This window comes from Coffea arabica, unplaced genomic scaffold, assembly GCF_036785885.1.
Source record: "Coffea arabica cultivar ET-39 unplaced genomic scaffold, Coffea Arabica ET-39 HiFi ptg000083l, whole genome shotgun sequence".
In the NCBI taxonomy this organism is placed as follows: domain Eukaryota; kingdom Viridiplantae; phylum Streptophyta; class Magnoliopsida; order Gentianales; family Rubiaceae; genus Coffea; species Coffea arabica.
The window spans coordinates 28433-45710 of record NW_027266226.1 but is presented as its reverse complement, the minus strand read 5'-3'; the positions used below and the strand labels follow the sequence as shown (position 1 = coordinate 45710).

The 17278-nt window shown below is 37.6% G+C and overlaps 3 protein-coding genes and 1 long non-coding RNA gene across 7 annotated transcripts; 1 reads left to right on the top strand and 3 right to left on the bottom strand.

The window, feature by feature from the left end:
* Positions 1 to 2317: 2317 nt before the first annotated feature.
* On the top strand, positions 2318 to 5605 carry LOC113726640 (uncharacterized). The gene is made up of 2 exons (XM_027250465.2): positions 2318 to 3300; positions 4989 to 5605. The coding sequence occupies exons 1-2, from the start codon at positions 2463 to 2465 to the stop codon at positions 5354 to 5356; spliced, it is 1206 nt and encodes a 401-aa protein (XP_027106266.2). The 5' UTR covers positions 2318 to 2462; the 3' UTR covers positions 5357 to 5605.
* A 927-nt stretch (positions 5606 to 6532) lies between these two features.
* On the bottom strand, positions 6533 to 8113 carry LOC140032803 (uncharacterized). 2 transcript variants are annotated; one of them, XR_011836687.1, is made up of 2 exons: positions 7709 to 8113; positions 6533 to 6808 (listed from the first exon to the last, which is right to left on the bottom strand). It is a non-coding gene; the product is annotated as an uncharacterized lncRNA (long non-coding RNA). The 2 variants fall into 2 exon arrangements; XR_011836686.1 differs by having other exon boundaries at positions 7878 to 8113.
* A 1601-nt stretch (positions 8114 to 9714) lies between these two features.
* LOC140004214 (metacaspase-1-like) lies at positions 9715 to 12290 on the bottom strand. Its single transcript, XM_072073568.1, has 5 exons — positions 11800 to 12290; positions 11144 to 11468; positions 10597 to 10708; positions 10246 to 10425; positions 9715 to 10054 (listed from the first exon to the last, which is right to left on the bottom strand). Exons 1-5 carry the CDS (start codon positions 12224 to 12226, stop codon positions 9998 to 10000), a joined length of 1101 nt encoding a protein of 366 aa, XP_071929669.1. The 5' UTR covers positions 12227 to 12290; the 3' UTR covers positions 9715 to 9997.
* A 2490-nt stretch (positions 12291 to 14780) lies between these two features.
* LOC140032802 (metacaspase-1-like) lies at positions 14781 to 17265 on the bottom strand. Of its 3 annotated transcripts, XM_072073566.1 has the most exons (5): positions 16786 to 17265; positions 16356 to 16686; positions 16140 to 16260; positions 15671 to 15865; positions 14781 to 15076 (listed from the first exon to the last, which is right to left on the bottom strand). In XM_072073566.1, exons 1-5 carry the CDS (start codon positions 17237 to 17239, stop codon positions 15017 to 15019), a joined length of 1161 nt encoding a protein of 386 aa, XP_071929667.1. In that variant the 5' UTR covers positions 17240 to 17265; the 3' UTR covers positions 14781 to 15016. The 3 variants fall into 3 exon arrangements, with proteins under 3 accessions (XP_071929667.1, XP_071929666.1, XP_071929668.1); XM_072073565.1 differs by lacking the exon at positions 14781 to 15076 and having other exon boundaries at positions 15518 to 15865; XM_072073567.1 differs by lacking the exon at positions 14781 to 15076 and having other exon boundaries at positions 15695 to 15855.
* Between the last annotated feature and the right edge of the window lie 13 nt (positions 17266 to 17278).

Genomic DNA, 17278 nt, shown 5'->3' with positions numbered 1-17278 from the left:
ATGTGGGATGAAATATCATAAATCCAAACATAAAGTCCAAATCAATGACTATAAAGATCGCGGTCTCAAAAGTAAGTTGAGTTTTGTCCAATTCAATCACACAGTTTCATTGTATTGGTGAATTTTATATCAACTTAATTAATTACATAAGATGAGAAATTCAAATTTACGAACAATTAGTTTATAGGAGTTTAAACTACTAAAAGGAAGTATAAGAATTAGTAGTATATCAATTGGTTTGAAGCGGACAACGTCGAAGCATGTGATCCGCGCAGTACAGAACAGAAACTTATGACCTTTTTCTTGCGCGTGCATGTTGTTTCTTCAATAATTGGAGTACAAACTTTTGCTGGTACAACAACTTGGCACTCCTTTTTCCCGTTTGTTTGGTACGGGGCATTAAGAGCCGTCGAGATTTTTAGCGTATCCAACACAAATTGAAAACGAAAAATTCTCCGCGATTTGATGCATGCTCCAAAACTGCGGTACGGCTGCACGGTGTACGCTGCACTAACAAAGAAGAAATTATTTGAAACTCTTTCCCAGCACAGTTCAAACAGGGCACGTTGAAAGCAAGACTTTTCATGAAGCAGAGCAATTTGAGTAAGAGCCGGCAAGGGAGGTTTCTTGGGTCAAAATCAAATTAATATATGATGGCGTGCTGTGACAGCAGAGGATTAGGAACTCATTCACGTCGTTCAAGTCACCGTCCAATAATATGTGCATCAAACGTCAGAACGTGGCTGGGGAAGGTGGGATGGACCCTCCACCGGACCGGACACAGGACGAGACGTCGGCACTCGGCAGAAGTATTAACAAGACAACTCAGCATGAGCATCTTTTCCACGTCAATTGGGGCCCAATGACTAATTTAACCGTGTATTAACATATGAAATTAAATTACATGAAACCTTTGTAATGCACTATAAAACAATTGCCATTTTCTTTGCTGTCTATTACCTAAACCATTTACCTAAGCATATTACTATGACTCGATTTGTAATAACCAAATTATAATCAATGTTGGGTTTAAGATTAACATTCCTTTCCTTTCTTTTAACTCTTCCGTCTCTTTCATCAATCACTCTTCAAGCTTTTTGATCGATCGTCCTTTTTCTTTTACTTAATCGTGATTGGTGACCACTAATTGGGTTGCATGCCCGTGAAGTCTCCCACAACTGTACAGATCGTTATCATTATGCTTGGTTGTGAAATTCGTGTAAAGTCCGTGATAGCCATCAGGTGTCCTCTGCTTCACCACCAAAAGCAGGAGGGCATTAAAGGAAAAAACAAAAAAAGAACCAAAAAAACATGAGGAACACACGAAAGGTGCGAGCACAATCCAAATTAATGATTTAATGACAGTTTTTAGTTACTAATAAATGTTTTGGCAACTGGATCTGCCGAGAGAAAAGAAAACCAATGTGCATGTGACCTGTCGCGACCTTATGACTTGCACATTATTTCCCTCTTCACAGACTTGCATTATTTGTTTCCTCTTCACGGGAGAGATGACACGTGTCGCGAAAACTTGATTCTAATTGGATCTCAATCGCCGCTCAATGAGGTCAGGAAGTGACCGTGAGCACAAGGAAAGAAGACATGTTTTAGATGAGAACTTGGAGCATCCAGAACTTTTACCGCTTACATTTTTTTTATTGGTTTCAGATTATAATGTGTCCAGACATATTTAATAATAAAAAAATAAAACATTTTAATTAATTAAATGATTATAAAATATTTAGATAAAATTTAATCAAAACAATAAGTACTAATTTGTTCATTTATCAGTTTTTACTCGATACAGAATACGCTCAAATGTTAAGATTTTAATATTTAATAATTCTAATTTTAATAATTAACAGATTAAAATTTCAATTTTCAATTTTATTGTACGTACCCCAAATTTTTATGTTAATCCTTAAAAAATCGCCTGATGCAACGTTGCAAGTTGGCTTTGATAAAACTAAAAGAAAAAATAACGACGAATATAAACTCTTTCACACCTGCAAAATTGGCTTGAAATGAATTTTTTTTTTTTTTTGGTGATTGTTTCGAAATGATTATAGTCTCAAGGCAAATGGATATCCTTTGCTATTAGCACCGTCTTTTGGCTTTTTCTAATAAATCCAGAAAAGATAACTTGAATCCGTGATACTTGCGTTGTAAAATTTTCTTTTAGGTAGACTTAAAATCCTGTGGGCTTGAATTCTGTGTGTAGAAGTTGCTGTCAAACACTAATCTTAGGTGATCAAAATTTCAGAATTTTGTACGGTAGCCACCAATACATTATCTCCATCATCCGAAACAAAACCGCAAATATTTAAAGACGACAACAATTAAGAGAGAGAGAGAGAGAGAGACTGAGAAGGGAAACAAAGTAGACGACAACAATTAAGAGAGAGAGAGAGAGAGAGAGAAATAGGCTGGGAAGGGAAACAAAGGAGTACTCCCTCATCTCCATGTCCATTATGGAAGCCTCCCTAATCTCCATGGCTCCTCTTCTTTTGAGAAACCTTATTACCTCACTCTTCATCTTTGCAGACAAATGCCTTGCTTTTTTTTCCCAGAATTCTAAGGTTTTTGAAGGTTTGCGCTATGTTATCCTCTCATCTTTTCTCTTCTTTCTTCGCATCCTACCTTCTTTCTTTCCCAGTTTGGATCCACCTGAGGATAAGTACGAGAACGGTGATAGATATGTTCCGGCCACCGTAGGCGGTGGAGGTGGTGCGACAGGATGCACCGGTGACTCGGGTATTGCTAGAGCTCTTTCCCAACTGTTGTCGATTGTTAATGATATTCCGGTCAGCTCGAGAAAGTACGAGGTTGTCAGATCATTAGCCGAGAGAATTATTGATGAGAATTTATCAGAGAATGATGATGCATTGAGAGATGTTAATCGCACCGTTCTATCCGCGGCTTTTGCGCGCACCTTGAGCCAGCTTGAAGCCGCCATGTTGGACCAAGGACGTGGTTTTGGTAGCTTTACCAGTGTTAGGAATGGTGAGCCTATGAATGGGACGGCTGAAGTCCAGTATTATTTTTTGTTGAGCCGTTTGAGGAGGGCAGTTAAATACTGTAGTGACAGGGTGTGGCTTCGTGGCAGGTCAAGCGATGAGCTGAACCGTTCGGCTAGCTCGGCCGAGAAACTTGCTGCTGAATTACTATGGCTGGCTCAGAAAATGGCGGCCTGTGGGTCTATTGAGGAAGCTGCTAGTCGGTGGGCTTCGGCTTCAAATTTGGCTTGGCTTTCTCTGACGACTGAGCCACGGCTTCAGGGCTTCATAGTCAAGATTTCAGGTAACCCCCTTTTTTATACTTTTATATCTCGATACAGTAAAAGCTTACATTTATTCAATCATAATAGGCGTTTCGGGGAATATGCTTGTGGTAAAAATTTATTCCTTTTTTTTTTGGTCGTACAATGATTGTAAGGTACTAAAAACAGTAGCAAAGGGGGAAAAAAAAAAAAAGAGGAGAAAAGTTTATCAGCACATTATTGAGCGTAAAGGCTTAAACTTTTTTTTTTTTTTTTTTTTTGTCAAAAAAAGGCTTAAACTATTTGGGCCCATATCTTTATGACGTTTTGTCTTCTTTTTAAGTCAGTAACAGTTGGAAGTTAAATTTTTGTGACGTTTATTAGCTCAGATAGCAAGAAGCATAATATCCGGCTTGTGAGGGTGGAGTCATTAACTGCACATATTTACAGGTCATGTTGGAAGGGTTTAGTTGCGTTTATTATTTGGCCAACGATTCAAAAATTACACCGAGGAGAATTATGAAATAGGATATAATTTCTTGGTTAATGCCCAAGGTTTTGGCATAGATCGCCTCCGTCGTCGTACTTCTTTTTAAACGTAGAATATATGAATCTCAAATCTTTGTAGGGGATTTGGGACTTTTCTATCATAGAATCAGGCCAAAGGTAGCGCCTAAAATGACCGTCTGAATTGTCGATTCAGTTTGGGAAAAATAAAAAATTATTGATAATATGAAGTGAGTCGTTTCTTTTTGAACTTTTTCGACAGTAGGTTCCAAAGTTTCTGAAGCCATTCTACTTGAGATCAATGCTTCTATCGTATCCTTTGTTTAACTTCTTCTCTTTGTAGGTTCAGTAGTTTTTGCCAGAATACCGAAAGTACACAAATTCTGTAGCAAATTCACCCCCTGCTAATGCTTTGTTGATTTAACCAACTACTCTTAAGAGTGCCAAGAGAGCTTTAAAGCTCGATTTGGGTGTTGGTCAAGGGATCAAATCTCTTGACCTATATTCTAAAAATTCAGACTTTTGATAAATTTCGCCAATGAAATGAGTGCGTAAGCATCCGTCTGAACCGACGGTAGTTCAGTCTCCTCTGAATTTTCCTTTGACTTCTTTAGGTCCTCTCCTTCCCCTAGTATAGAGTAGGAGTATGTGTAGAATTGAATTTGTCGTGTTCGGAAAAACAAATAATGCTTTGTTGATTTACCTTTAGGGGAATTAAAGCTGTAAGCCATAAGAACTATGGTAAACTGTCTGAGGTTATCATCAGAGTTAAAAGAGTTAATAGGTTTTAGTTTTATCATAAACCTAGAAAAGTTCAGAATCCTTAACTAACAATCTCCATAAAGTTTCACTTTGATTTAGTTCGGATACTATACCGCAAAGTTACGATAGATTATACTTGGGTTACTTGGGCAGATGAAATCATGCTCCATGTCCTACTTCTCGACTGAGAAAAATAAAGATTAATGGGGAGCAAGATGAAAGACTAGCAGAATGCAGCACTGAGTAAGGTATGAGTGGGGAAAAAATTCAATATTAACTGTCTCAGCTAATAGAACGTGATGTAGAGATGTTTAAAGGCAGTGGAACTGTAACAGTAAAAAAATGCAGCAATAAGTGGAATGATGATCTTATCTTTACCAGTAGATTTGATGGATTCCCCATTTATTGGTCACATTGCCAAAGGAAGTTCTAACATGTTGTCGCATATCCGATTAAACAGCATTCCTGTTCACACAAGCCAAAGACATGGGTACCAAAAAAGATGATGAAACCAAAAAAGAGCAAGACAGGCAGACCAAATTGAAGATGCTGTTACTGTGGATACCGCTGCTTTGCCAAGCCAGCATGGGCACAGATGCACCAGTCCTGAGCATAAAAGAAAGAGGTGAGCTAGAAAAAGTGCTGGAGGATGTCATAGAGGCATTAGGCAATCAAGAGGATCAAGAGAAAGTATTGTCTCTCTGGATCCATCACTTCACCTATTGTCCATCCTCTGACTGGCCTAACCTCCGCGATTGCTACACTCGCTGGTGCATTGCTTCTCGCAGACAATTGCTCCGCTCCAACTCATACATCTGCTGCATATAAAGAAATAGACTTTTTTTTGTACGTAGCACCATTTTCTTGTGGATAAGGAAGGGCAGCTCCAGGTGAGGAGCTACCAGTCTACATTGTTCCGTAGAATAAGGAGGACGAAAACCGACTCGAGAAATAAAGCACTTTTATAGTAGAAAAAAAGATGGCCCATGATGTAAAATTTTCTTGTTGAATATTACTTGTAGTAAACAATGTGAATATTTTAGCTTCGCGATTGAAAGATCTACTTGTTTATGTTTCCTTTCTTTTCGACCAAATTTATCTATGTTTAATCTTTCAGCTAGCGTTCTTGCCTTGAATGTCATGAATTGTTGTTCAACATATATCAGAGAATCCGTACGGTGGATGATATAAAAAAAAAAATTTAAAAACCTGATTTTTCTTGACAAAGTCTATCTTTACCTTCAGAAAAGGAAAAAATGCAGTTGTTTTAACAAAAATGTGACTGCTCAATTTTTGTTCCCATTTTCTTCTCTTCTTTTTCTGTTTCTAGTGTTTAATTTGTTTAATTTTCTTTCTTTCTTTCTTTCTTAAGTGGTAACATGTTGATGGACAAAAACGAAAAGGTAATGTGGGACTCAAAAAGTTTTGTTCGTCAGGATTATTATTATTATTTGGTCAAATTGGTCAGGATAGAAATTGCTTATCCGTGATGGGCTCTCTTTCCAGCTATTCTGAGCTCTGCTCGATCACCAAAAAGTAACTAGCCCAATGCCTACTTAAACCCGTAATAGGGCTTCGTAAAGGGCCGCGCACCATAGTGACCCGATGAGTCCAATAATGAAGCCTCTTTCTTTTCCTTTTTTTTTTTCCCCGATTGAATGATAATCTATATCCATATTTATGCCTGCTAGTTTTTTTTTAGATCTTCTTAAATCAGTTTAAATCAAAAGTTAAACAAAGCATGTAATTAAAATGATTATATTCAAAATTTATTAAACAAATCTAACTAAAATTATTATTAGGAAGTACATGAGTAGTCATCTTATCAACCATTTGGTCAAAGTTCAAACTTGAATACTAATCAATTACTGCAGTCAAGTAATTAAGTATCAAATTAACCCTACACGAGGACATGCAACGAAGGCATTCAGATGAATCAAAGAATCATCTTAAATCTCCTAAACTAAGTACACACAATATAGCAATGAAGTCTTCCAATGAAAATTTGGGTAAAAAAGTAAATTTCAAGTGATACTTCATTATCATTCCACCAATCATGCTCCACACATCAGTAGATAATTAGCAAGTATACAATCCTAGGATAACCACATAGAAATGCTGCCTATTAGTGCCAATAATGGTTGGTGGACATTGGTGCTGCAGCAATGCAGAATTGCTTGGCTTGACTGTTTTGTAGTGGTTCAAACTTCTGTGTGTGGTACTTGGCATTCATAGAATTGCCGGGAAAGTACTATGCTCCATTTGTGGTTATCAATGTACCTGTGAAATAGTCAGGAGAAAAATGACCAGGAAGGAAGTTATAGATAATAACGTTGATGATGAACAAAGCACCAGATGCTTGATTTGTTGTCTATATATGTTAAGTGATTGCTCTTATTGGTGTTCTTTCAGCTTTCTTCATTTTTGGTTAGGCAAGATACTGTTTGAATAACTGTCAAGAAAGCCACCTATATTTTTCTTGTTACTTGCTTTTGGACAGATAAATTAGTTGTAATGCCCATGGAATACAAGCATCTTGTCACATGTTTCTTTTTGCTCCAGGATTGTGGAAAGTAGTTTTTATGCTATAATTGAAGTAGACTTCATGCAAAAAGGAGCAATCAGATGTTTAACCATAACAGCCACATTTACTACTACCTTCGCACCAAAACAAAGAGCTACATTTACTACTACCTTCGCACCAACTATGAACAAAAGCTTATCTTCCAATTCAGGCAAACAAATCCAACTGCTTTTCTAAAGGCAGGTCAAGAAATTTAACACTAATAGTTTATAATCAACCTCGCACACAGAATCTAATTACAAACCAACAAATTTAACAGCTAGAGACAACTGACAAGCAGTAAGAAAACAACAGTACAGCAGACAAAATAAATCAAGGCAAAAGTAGAGCAAGGAGTTCACCTTGCAAAAGTACCAAAACTAAGCTTTTATCAATATTTCTTACAATCATAACCGAGCAAAAACGAGTAATCTCAATTATTTATGTTAAATACAACCTTAATTATAAATGGAGAAACATGAAGAGCAGAACAAGCAAATCGTGTCTTGTGACAAGAAAATAACAGTGCAGCAAAGAAAATATGATCAAGGCAGAAATGGAGTAAAGGGCTCAGGCTGCAAAACCACCAAAAGGCAGAAATAAAGCGAGGTGTTAACCTTGCAAAATTAGGGAACTGAAACTTTCAATTGAAAAAGGAAGTTGCTTTTATTAGCGAGGCAAAAGAGTGAAGAATTCACATTGCAAAACCGCCAAACCCAAGCCTTCAATTGAAGAAAGAAACAAATCGAATGTGCTGCTTTTGACATGGCTTGCTCACAAGATTACCTAGGCAAGGGAGCTTTTTGTGACTCCCACAGACCGCTTAGCATACCGCCTACCGTCCACTCACCGGTAGAGCTGAAGCAACGATAATTACGAACAAGATGGACGGTCTTAGTTGGAGAAACTAAACACACACCTGAAGCACAAATACAAAAGCCACCAAAGTTGCCCATAATTACTGGATAACCGGTCACTGCCATCCAATGTTAAAAGACCAAACACTCCTCAAGCCCATAAAAATCACAGGATAACTGGACCATGAGGCACTGTTAACAAGCCATATGCTCTTTATATATGTAAGATATGTATTAGAGGGAGAGTTTTTCATTAGAAGCCTCCAAAATCCCAATCCCTTGTTCCTACAATTTTAGATTTGTTTTAATTCAGATATATTAAATAATCCTTATTCCTTCTCATTTCCGAATTTACGTAACCCCATTAACTTCAACAATAGAAATTCAAATCACAACTTCAAAATTTTAACTAATTGATAATGATCACGCCTATAAAATCACATCTATAGTTCGCAATTACCACGACATTTTTAATTTGTTCCTAACAATGTCAATTTGTTTTTTTGTTATTATTTTTTGTTTATATAGTTTTAAATTTATAACGGGTTTCAAATTACTGGTATATTCTTCTACGTGAAAAAGAAAGTGAATACCCAAAATTAAAGCACGATAAACAAATACATCATCACCATCTCTCTAACTTCTCCCTATTCTCACCATTCTCTCCACCTCGTAACCCTACCTATAATCGCCTCTTACACCACCCTTATTTCATCCTATAGCCTAGGGCTGTCAACGGGCCGGGTCCGGGCCGAAATTCATTATTCCGAACCCGGACCCGAATTACTATACTGGACCCGGATCCGACCCGTTTATCCGACGGGTCTTTTATTCTATGTTCCGGATCCGGATCCGGCGGGTCCCAGATACAGGTCGGGTCTACCCGAACAAATTTAGCCAAATTTATAATTTCTAATAAAAATGAGAAAAAAAATATTTGTAAACTAATTTCTAACTAATGCAAAGAAAAAACCAAATAAGAAAAGAAATCAAATTGACTTTATTCAAATACATCACCCTAATCAAATTATATTGATAAATATATATTTTTTAAATTATTAATTCATTTATATCCGGATCCGGGTCTAATACGTGTCAGAATACTATATTCCGTATCCGACCCGTTTTTTTGTTTGACAAAACAGATCCGGATCCGAATCCGGGAAACGGAATTAAATCCCAACCCATACCCGCAATAATTTCACCGATCCGGGTCTAGACCCGACCCGTTGACAGGCCTACTATAGCCTCACTTTCTCTATAACATCCCCTTCGCTTGTCTCGCAAACCCTATGCTTTTTGTCCTTAATAGGCTAATAGCCCCCTCTTCTATCCATTCACCTGATAGGATTGAAAGTTTGTGTTTGGATTGCATTTTCCATGATTTTTCATGGAAAAATTACTGTAGCGATTTAATGTATGTGAGGAAAAAAGGTAATAGGGAAATGTAATCACGAAAAACGATGTAATTTTCCGACGAAAAACCGCAATCCAAACAAGGCTGGATCGAAAAGCTCGAGTTATTCAGATAGATACAAGTGGAAAAAAGTGTCAGAAATGAAGAAAATTTTTGCCAAGATTACTCCACGTATTTTGCAAGTTATTATATTAGTCCACTGCCTACTTATTGTAATTTTTAGACCATGGTGCGAGTTTGCTACCTTAATTAAGCATAATGTACTAATTTAGACTATGGTGTTAAATGGTATTTACTTCTACGATTAACTTTTAGCTGGACAAGAAATTCCATCATTATGACGGGAATGGACTCCTGAAGAGGCATCCTCCAGCATCCGTAATGGGAATTGGATTCACCGCCTTCTTTCTAATAGCATAAGCTTTTCTTTCTGGCAGATTATTCAACATTTTCGGTATACGCAAAGTATTTGTTCGTTTTACAGTCCAACTATTACAGTATAAATTGAACTTTTCCAAGTGGTTGCCCTTCTGACATATTGCTGGGTATCGTAACATTTGCACTTTTCCTGAGTTATTCGTACAAATACAACTTATTGCGCCAAAAAATGAATTTTCATGCTTCACCATTGCTTAGAGCTTGAATGAGGAGTTAACGTTGAATGATTCGGAAGATGATAGCATTGGATCCTGCACGGTGGCGGTGCAAAACAATGGATCAGCAGTGAAATTACCTTGAAAGAGGTTATGGAGAGGAGATAATGCGCCAACAGCAAAAATTTTCAATCGGAAGGGATTAGACTTCCAAACTAGCTATCTCTGTGTCATCTTATACTAACTACTAAGTGGCCAAAGGGACGTTAAAGTAGGAAAGTCAGTACCTGTAGCATCTTCGGGTAAAACATCCGGTTCAGCATTCCGCATCCTCTTTTAGAATTATTGGCGTTTTCGATGGCATTGTGCATAAAATCGAGAATTCCATGATATGTTATTTCTTGGTTCTCCACGACTGCTTTTATAAATGTGAATGTCATGGCACCAGCCATCTCCGGAGAGAAAGCCTACATTATTAGGTTGATACAAGAGGAGAGTTTTAATTAGCAGTTAAATTGTCATTGTCATATACTACTTATCAATGATACGACTGGTTATGGCTGAAATTCACCCTCAGAACCACCCGCCATTCGCCATCGTCACGTGGAAGAATACCACAGCAGCTTTGGGAAACTTACAGAGGTATCTGAAGCTTGTTGATAGTCCTCACAAGCACTGAAACAGATGGCCTTCCCTCCACTTGTACCTTTAAAAGCACCTGATGCAGGATAATTATCTTTCCATCTCCCCCTAGTGTGACAAAGAAATAAAATTTTACCCAAACACATCTGCAACGGGGTCTATGTAACTCCCATAAATGGATTTATAATCATCAGTTACACACAATATAGTAGAGGAAGAAAGTGAAGCTTAATCTCAACCAATAAACTTCTGAACGAGAAAATATCAGTGTAACATGGACCGGATGCTACGCTATATAGGGTCCTTTAGTTCAATGACAACTTTTTCTTCATTAGTGGATCTTATTAGCCTGAAGGCTTTCTTACTTGTAAGAAGTAATATGATCAAATCCAGTCTGTTAATTGAAATTGAAATCTATATCGTGGGACCATAATGTAACACTAAAAAGAGTCGTTTCTCTTCTGAATTACATGCCTATATCCATTAGTGTTGAACCAAAATATGCACAAGCAGTAAAACGAAACTATCGAAAAAAGCCCTTACCTGTTGTGGTCGTACACTCGCGGCAGATCAAGAACAGTTCCACTGTGACAAGCATCAATTATAGCGTGAAGTGTGACGCCTTGTTTAAGCGGTTCAACAATCATTTTATTGATGTCATTATCGATTATGATTCCTGCAGTCTCAAAATCAAGAGGACAGATTGCTTCATCAAAACCATCGATCTCATCGCCGTCAAGATCAAGTTGTCGTACGCCATGCCCCGAGAAATAGAACACCAAAGAATCCCCTGATTGAGAGTCTTTCACCAGCCAGTCAAAGGCCCGTATAATATTCATCCTTGTTGGAGGCTCATATGACGTAAAATCTACAAGTTGTGTAGTGTCTTTGTAAGGTGCATCAATTGGAAATAGTAACATTTATGGTACTACATCAGGAATGGAAGAAAATTATTAAGGAAAGTGTAATAGGCCTCAGTTACAATTATACCAAGAGAAAAGACTGAGAATGTATTTCCAATTGAAAAATCAGTAACAACTGCCACAGGAATAAGATGAACAAGGGTCAAATGAATGTAAAGATACAATAACCTAATGTCTATGTTCAAATTAGAAACAATCCAATTCCTCACAGATGTTCAATCTCATGCCCCTAGTATGCTTTCAACAACATTTATCAGTAATTGTTACCGGCAATACCTCCTAGGACAAGGATAGCATTAGTTGGGAAACCAAATTGCTGAACGAGCAGTTTTGCCATGTTCATTACATCTGGTGTTGTTCCTCTGAGCTTGAATTTCTTATTCTGATTGTAAGATACTCCACAAAGTAGTGCTCGCTTCCCTCTTGGTGGTGTATCTGATATTCTTGCAGTAGGAAATTGGCTAAAGCTGGGAGAACTTCTTGGACTGATACCTGAGATTTTCTTACAGAAATAACGGAACCCTTTTCGTTCAGTCATGATGTTATCTTGATCATGGCTCGGCCATTTGCTTATGTCCAACGGAACCGATACTTGACTATTGCCAATCAAAAAAGTTCCCTGGCATCCATGGCATCGGATTTTGGTCGTATGTTTAGTTGCTGATGATATTCGATGGCATGTTTTACAAGTAACAGTATCCATACCAGTAACTGTCAACTTTTGTATGATTCAAAGATTGACAACTTTTGCAGTGACATTTATGATTTAACTAACCCTGCTACCAATTACAATGGTAACCCGCCATTTGATTAGAGGAATAAGATATTCCTTAAAAGACCTGGTTCAAGATTTAGGAGGGACAGTGATGGGTGGATATGATAAGATTTTCTTGCATGCAAATTATTGATCTAATTGCAAATATAAGGAGCTAAACTCTTTCTTACCCAAAAAAAGAAAAGGAGCTAAACTCTAAAAGACGTTTCACCGTAAATATTGTAGAACTCAAAGCTATTCCGCCCTTGCGTAAATTAATTATTCAGGCAATTTGACTGTTTACAAGATGTGAACTTGAAAACACTGTTTAGCCGCGAGATACCAAATTGTAAGTCGTACGTAAGAACTCATGTTGTAGAAGTCGCAAGAGGAGACTAAGCTGAAACAAAAGTTCTGTCAAGTACACAGCTGTCAAGAAGGGCAACTTCTTTTTTTTTTTTTTAACCCTTTATTCCAAGCGTGATATAAGTGTTCAGAACTTTAACAAATGCTCGTTATCTTCAAATGAGATTCGAAGAATCAGATGCCCAGCCAACTACGCACTGAAGGGGCGATACCGAATCCATCCACTTTAAAAATTCCCACCCCAGCCATGGACGTTGATCATCAGCTCTTGGAGGCTTGGAATAGAAGTATAGAAACCATAATTACTTACCCTGCAATATTCCCACCCCATGGAAGCATATAAAACTATAGTTGCTTGCCCTGCAATAGTCCCAACCCATGCGCGTTCCAATAACTACTTTGAACAACAAGCCAACGCAACAGAGACCGTCAAAATAATGTCAAAACCTTCTTTGAAATGACCAAAGTCCCTTCGTAAATAAGCAAGGCAATGCAGATGTTTCTGTTTACTGCTAAGACAGAATTGGAGGGAAAGTGGCCAAAAAGACTAGGAAAGGGTGGTGTTCGTTCACCACTCTGCCTAAACTCGGGTTCCTAGTTCCAACCCTCTATAGATTTTGATAACTAGAATCGATGTACTGACGAGTTATGCAGAGACGAGCAACATAGATTTTGCAACAAGCACCTAAACAAAGATACATCCATGTAATTACACCATTCTCCCCACCTCGTAACCCTACCTATAATCGCCTCCTACACCACCCTTATTTCATCTTGTAGCCCCACCTTCTCTATAACAACCCCCTTCTCTTCTCTTGCAAGTCCTAAGCTTTTTGTTCTTAATAGGCTAATAGCCCTCTCTCCTATCCATTCTCGTAACCCTATTCATCTCTTATTTTACCATTCTTCCTCCCATGTATATTATAGCTAAAACTTTAACTATCTCGGCCATAGTTTGCCCTTTCCCAATCTTGTCCCATGTTTCAACTTTTTCACTATTCATAACTCAATTTCTCATTTTTCAAGCATTTTTTTTTACCAAATCAAAAGATGGAATCATGATTTTGAAGAAAATTTGATTTGAAGTGTAAATTTTGTGAAATTTTACTACCTTTGAAATTTTTCTATGAACAAACATTCTGAAATGGTTTTTAAATAAATATTTGCAGTAAAAAAACTTTTAAAAAAGGCTTCCCAAAAAAACCATTAAAGCATGCATTTCTTTAAAGGATAACATGCATACGCATAGCAACTAACAATTTGAAATGAAATAATTTTAAAAATAACTAACAATTTCAAATGTGAAGAATAGATGTGGGAGTTGAATGGATATTTTATGAATTAAATTAAATGTGAAATGCTATGAAAAAAAAAGGAATTGGGAGTTTGGAGGTGTGAGGAGGTTTGTTCCTGAAAATTCCTACTCAAATTTATATAGACTAGTGCTTAAGGCACACTTTAAGGTGTATGCGATTAACAAAAAAAAATATTTATTACAGTACAATTATCTCTGCAAACAGATTTTTTTTATGGATTTTATGGGTCAAATTCCATTAGAATTCAAATAATCATACACGAGACAAAGATGATGGAAGTAGAGAAGAATATGTGAGAGTTGGAAATTAGCATGAGAAAATTGTAGTTAGTTGGAGATCTGCTTCAAATAACTATCTGTGATTGAGACAAATTTGCCCTTATAATTAAGGGTATATTAGAAATTTTAAAAAATAACATTGTGTGTTTACACTACACAATGACACTCTCTCCTTATATATTGCACAGATAAAGGTTAATGAATAATAGAAATAAGAGTAAATTTAAAAACAAACAAAATTAACACCTAGTTAACTATCTACACAGGCTTTATTATCATAAAAATATACAAATGAAATGATTTTAAAAAATAACTAACAATTTCAAATGTGAAGAGTAGATGTGGAAGTGGAGAGGAATATATTTTATGAATTAAATTAAATATAAAATGCTAGAGAAAAGGAATGGGGAGTTTGGAGGTGTGAGAAGGTTTGTTCCTCAAAACCCCTTCTCGAATTTATATAGGTATAGATACTTTAACATTTATTCTTGCAATCAAGATAACTATATACTTAAAAATAATAATAATAATAATAAGACTATGTAAGTCGCACGGAGGAAGTATTTGTTTATTTACTTGGATCAGTACAATGTGGGCCTCGGCCAACATAAGGGAGATTGCGGGATGTGTGCTACATCTGGTCTCAGACATTCGAATTTTGTTTCGTTACACTAGTGATTGATTGGGTTTTTAAGGTCGAAATATTTCCCAATCTACATACAGTCATATACATCCAAGTCAAGCGGAAGATCCTCATAATGTGGCTACGTCTTCTCATCCTAGAGACTCAATGGCTTCGAGTAAATATCAAATTTTGCAGAAGACGACAATTGTGGCACCTGCAGGATGCAATAACCAGTAAAGAAACAGTGAACGGGAAACTGAAATCCAAGCAAATCAGTACTATACTATTTATATTTGCTGATGGATCAAACTGAAACTTATCACGCTAGCAAATAGAAGGACGAGGATGACCCCTTATTATTACTTGCTCTCCCCCCTTCAGAGGTCAGACATCATGAGAATGCCATATGAAGGCAACCTTACAACTAGGAACACAGAGCATCAACTGGATAAATTTGTAATTAAACCCGTGGCCCTCTCAACTTTTTTGGTGTTGAGATCAACATCATTACCCTAGTAATGCTTTTTTGGCATTTTGCATTACGTAATCTTTATAACGTCCAAGAATTACAATGAGTGGAATGCGTTGAATCAGCTTACGTGACAACAATTTATGCTCGAGATCACTGCAGAAATTTTACTCTCTTTTTCATGGCATCAGCCTTTGTGACTCAATGGTAGATCAGCCACTATCTAGTATAGATAGATATGCTATGCAAAGGAATTAATAGGGGGAGTTTGTACTATCAAAAAATAAATTCGATGGGCAGACATTGTCCAGTAATGAACTGCGGCGTGTCGGTGCTAACCTGTGACAATTCTGTGCCCAATACTTTTCTCAAAAGAGCTGAAATGGGTCCATTTAGATGTGTTCCAGCTTTGGCATCCCGAATTATCTGGCTCATGGAATTCAGCAGGCGACCATACGTCAATCCGGGTTCCTTTTGTGCAGCTTGGATGAAGCTGTACGTCATGGCTCCGGTGACAGCGTTTCCTGAGAGAGCCTGAACCAGTGACGTTTTTTGAGCATGTAAGTTGCTCGATCTGGAGTGTACTTACTTTAAGATCTCTGATATTTAGAGTTGTGAAATAACAGCATCTTGCAGAAAGCAAGAAACTTTGTGGAAACTCTGTCTCTATTCGTCAAGTGCCTCAATTTATTAGGATTGGAAGGAATTGCATATTCAATTTTATGTGATCTGCTACGTACCCCATTTGTTGCTGGTGTCGCACGAATACAAGAAATTTAAGAGGCAGATACTAAAACTGGTTACTCACCATGGTATCTACTGATACTTGATGATCATCACAAGCGCTAAAGGAGATGGCCAGCCCGCCACTTGTACCTTTGTATGTGGATGACAAGAAACCATGATCCTCCCAGACATAGTATCCTTCACTACAAGATAAAGAAATACTCATTTTTCTTCTCTTTTGACTAGTCTGGAATCTGCTTCTTAGTTGCAACTGCATTACAGCAATACCTATGCTAACCTGTTCATTCTGCACAAAAATGGCAGATCAAGGACAGTGCCGCTGTGGCATGCATCAATGATGGCGTGGAGCTTGGCGCCACTGGGCAGAGGCTTCACAATGGTGGCATTGATCTCGTCGTCCAGTATTGTTCCTTCAATTTGGTGATCAACTGGCAACAACATTTCGTCATACCCATCTATCTCGTCTCCATTCAAGTCACGCTGTTGTGAGCCATGGCCTGAATAGTGAAATACTAACGAATCACCTGATTGGCAACCTTGGACAAGCCAGTGCAAGGCCTTTCTGATATTATACTTCGTCGGGATCAAGGAAGGATTGGGCTCTTCTTCTGCAGATTAAATATGTAAGTTTTATATCAGACAAATGTGGAGCTTAATTTTCACAAGGCCAGGGAGTTTCAAAATTATATGATGCAAAGAATTTTTACCTGAAAGAAGAAGTATGGAGTCATTTGGAAAACCCATCCTCTCAACCAGAAAATATTTCATGCACCTTACATCGTTGACAGTTCCTTTTAGCCTATGTCTCTGTCCATAGTAGCTCACTGCACATAACACTGCTCGTTTCTTCCCTTTTGCTGAAAAAGGCATCAGTGAGGAAATAGGTCTTGCAGGTTGGGCATAACTACCATAACTCGATGCCTGCATAGGGTAGCTATTAACTGCTGCTACCATTGAATTAATATTGCTGGAAACTGTATTAAGGAATCCCTTCAACTTATTTGTTGCATCATGAAGTGAACTTTGAGCTTGACCCAGAAGACGATCATGTTGTTGAACCTGTGTGACAGCTTTACACACTGCACACTGGATATTTTGGGCTCTGGGTGGCACTGTCAGTTGAACCCCACACCAACTGCACCTTATTCTCCTACCTGACATTTCTATTCAGTGAGCTTCTTGCGGATGAGATGTTGATGG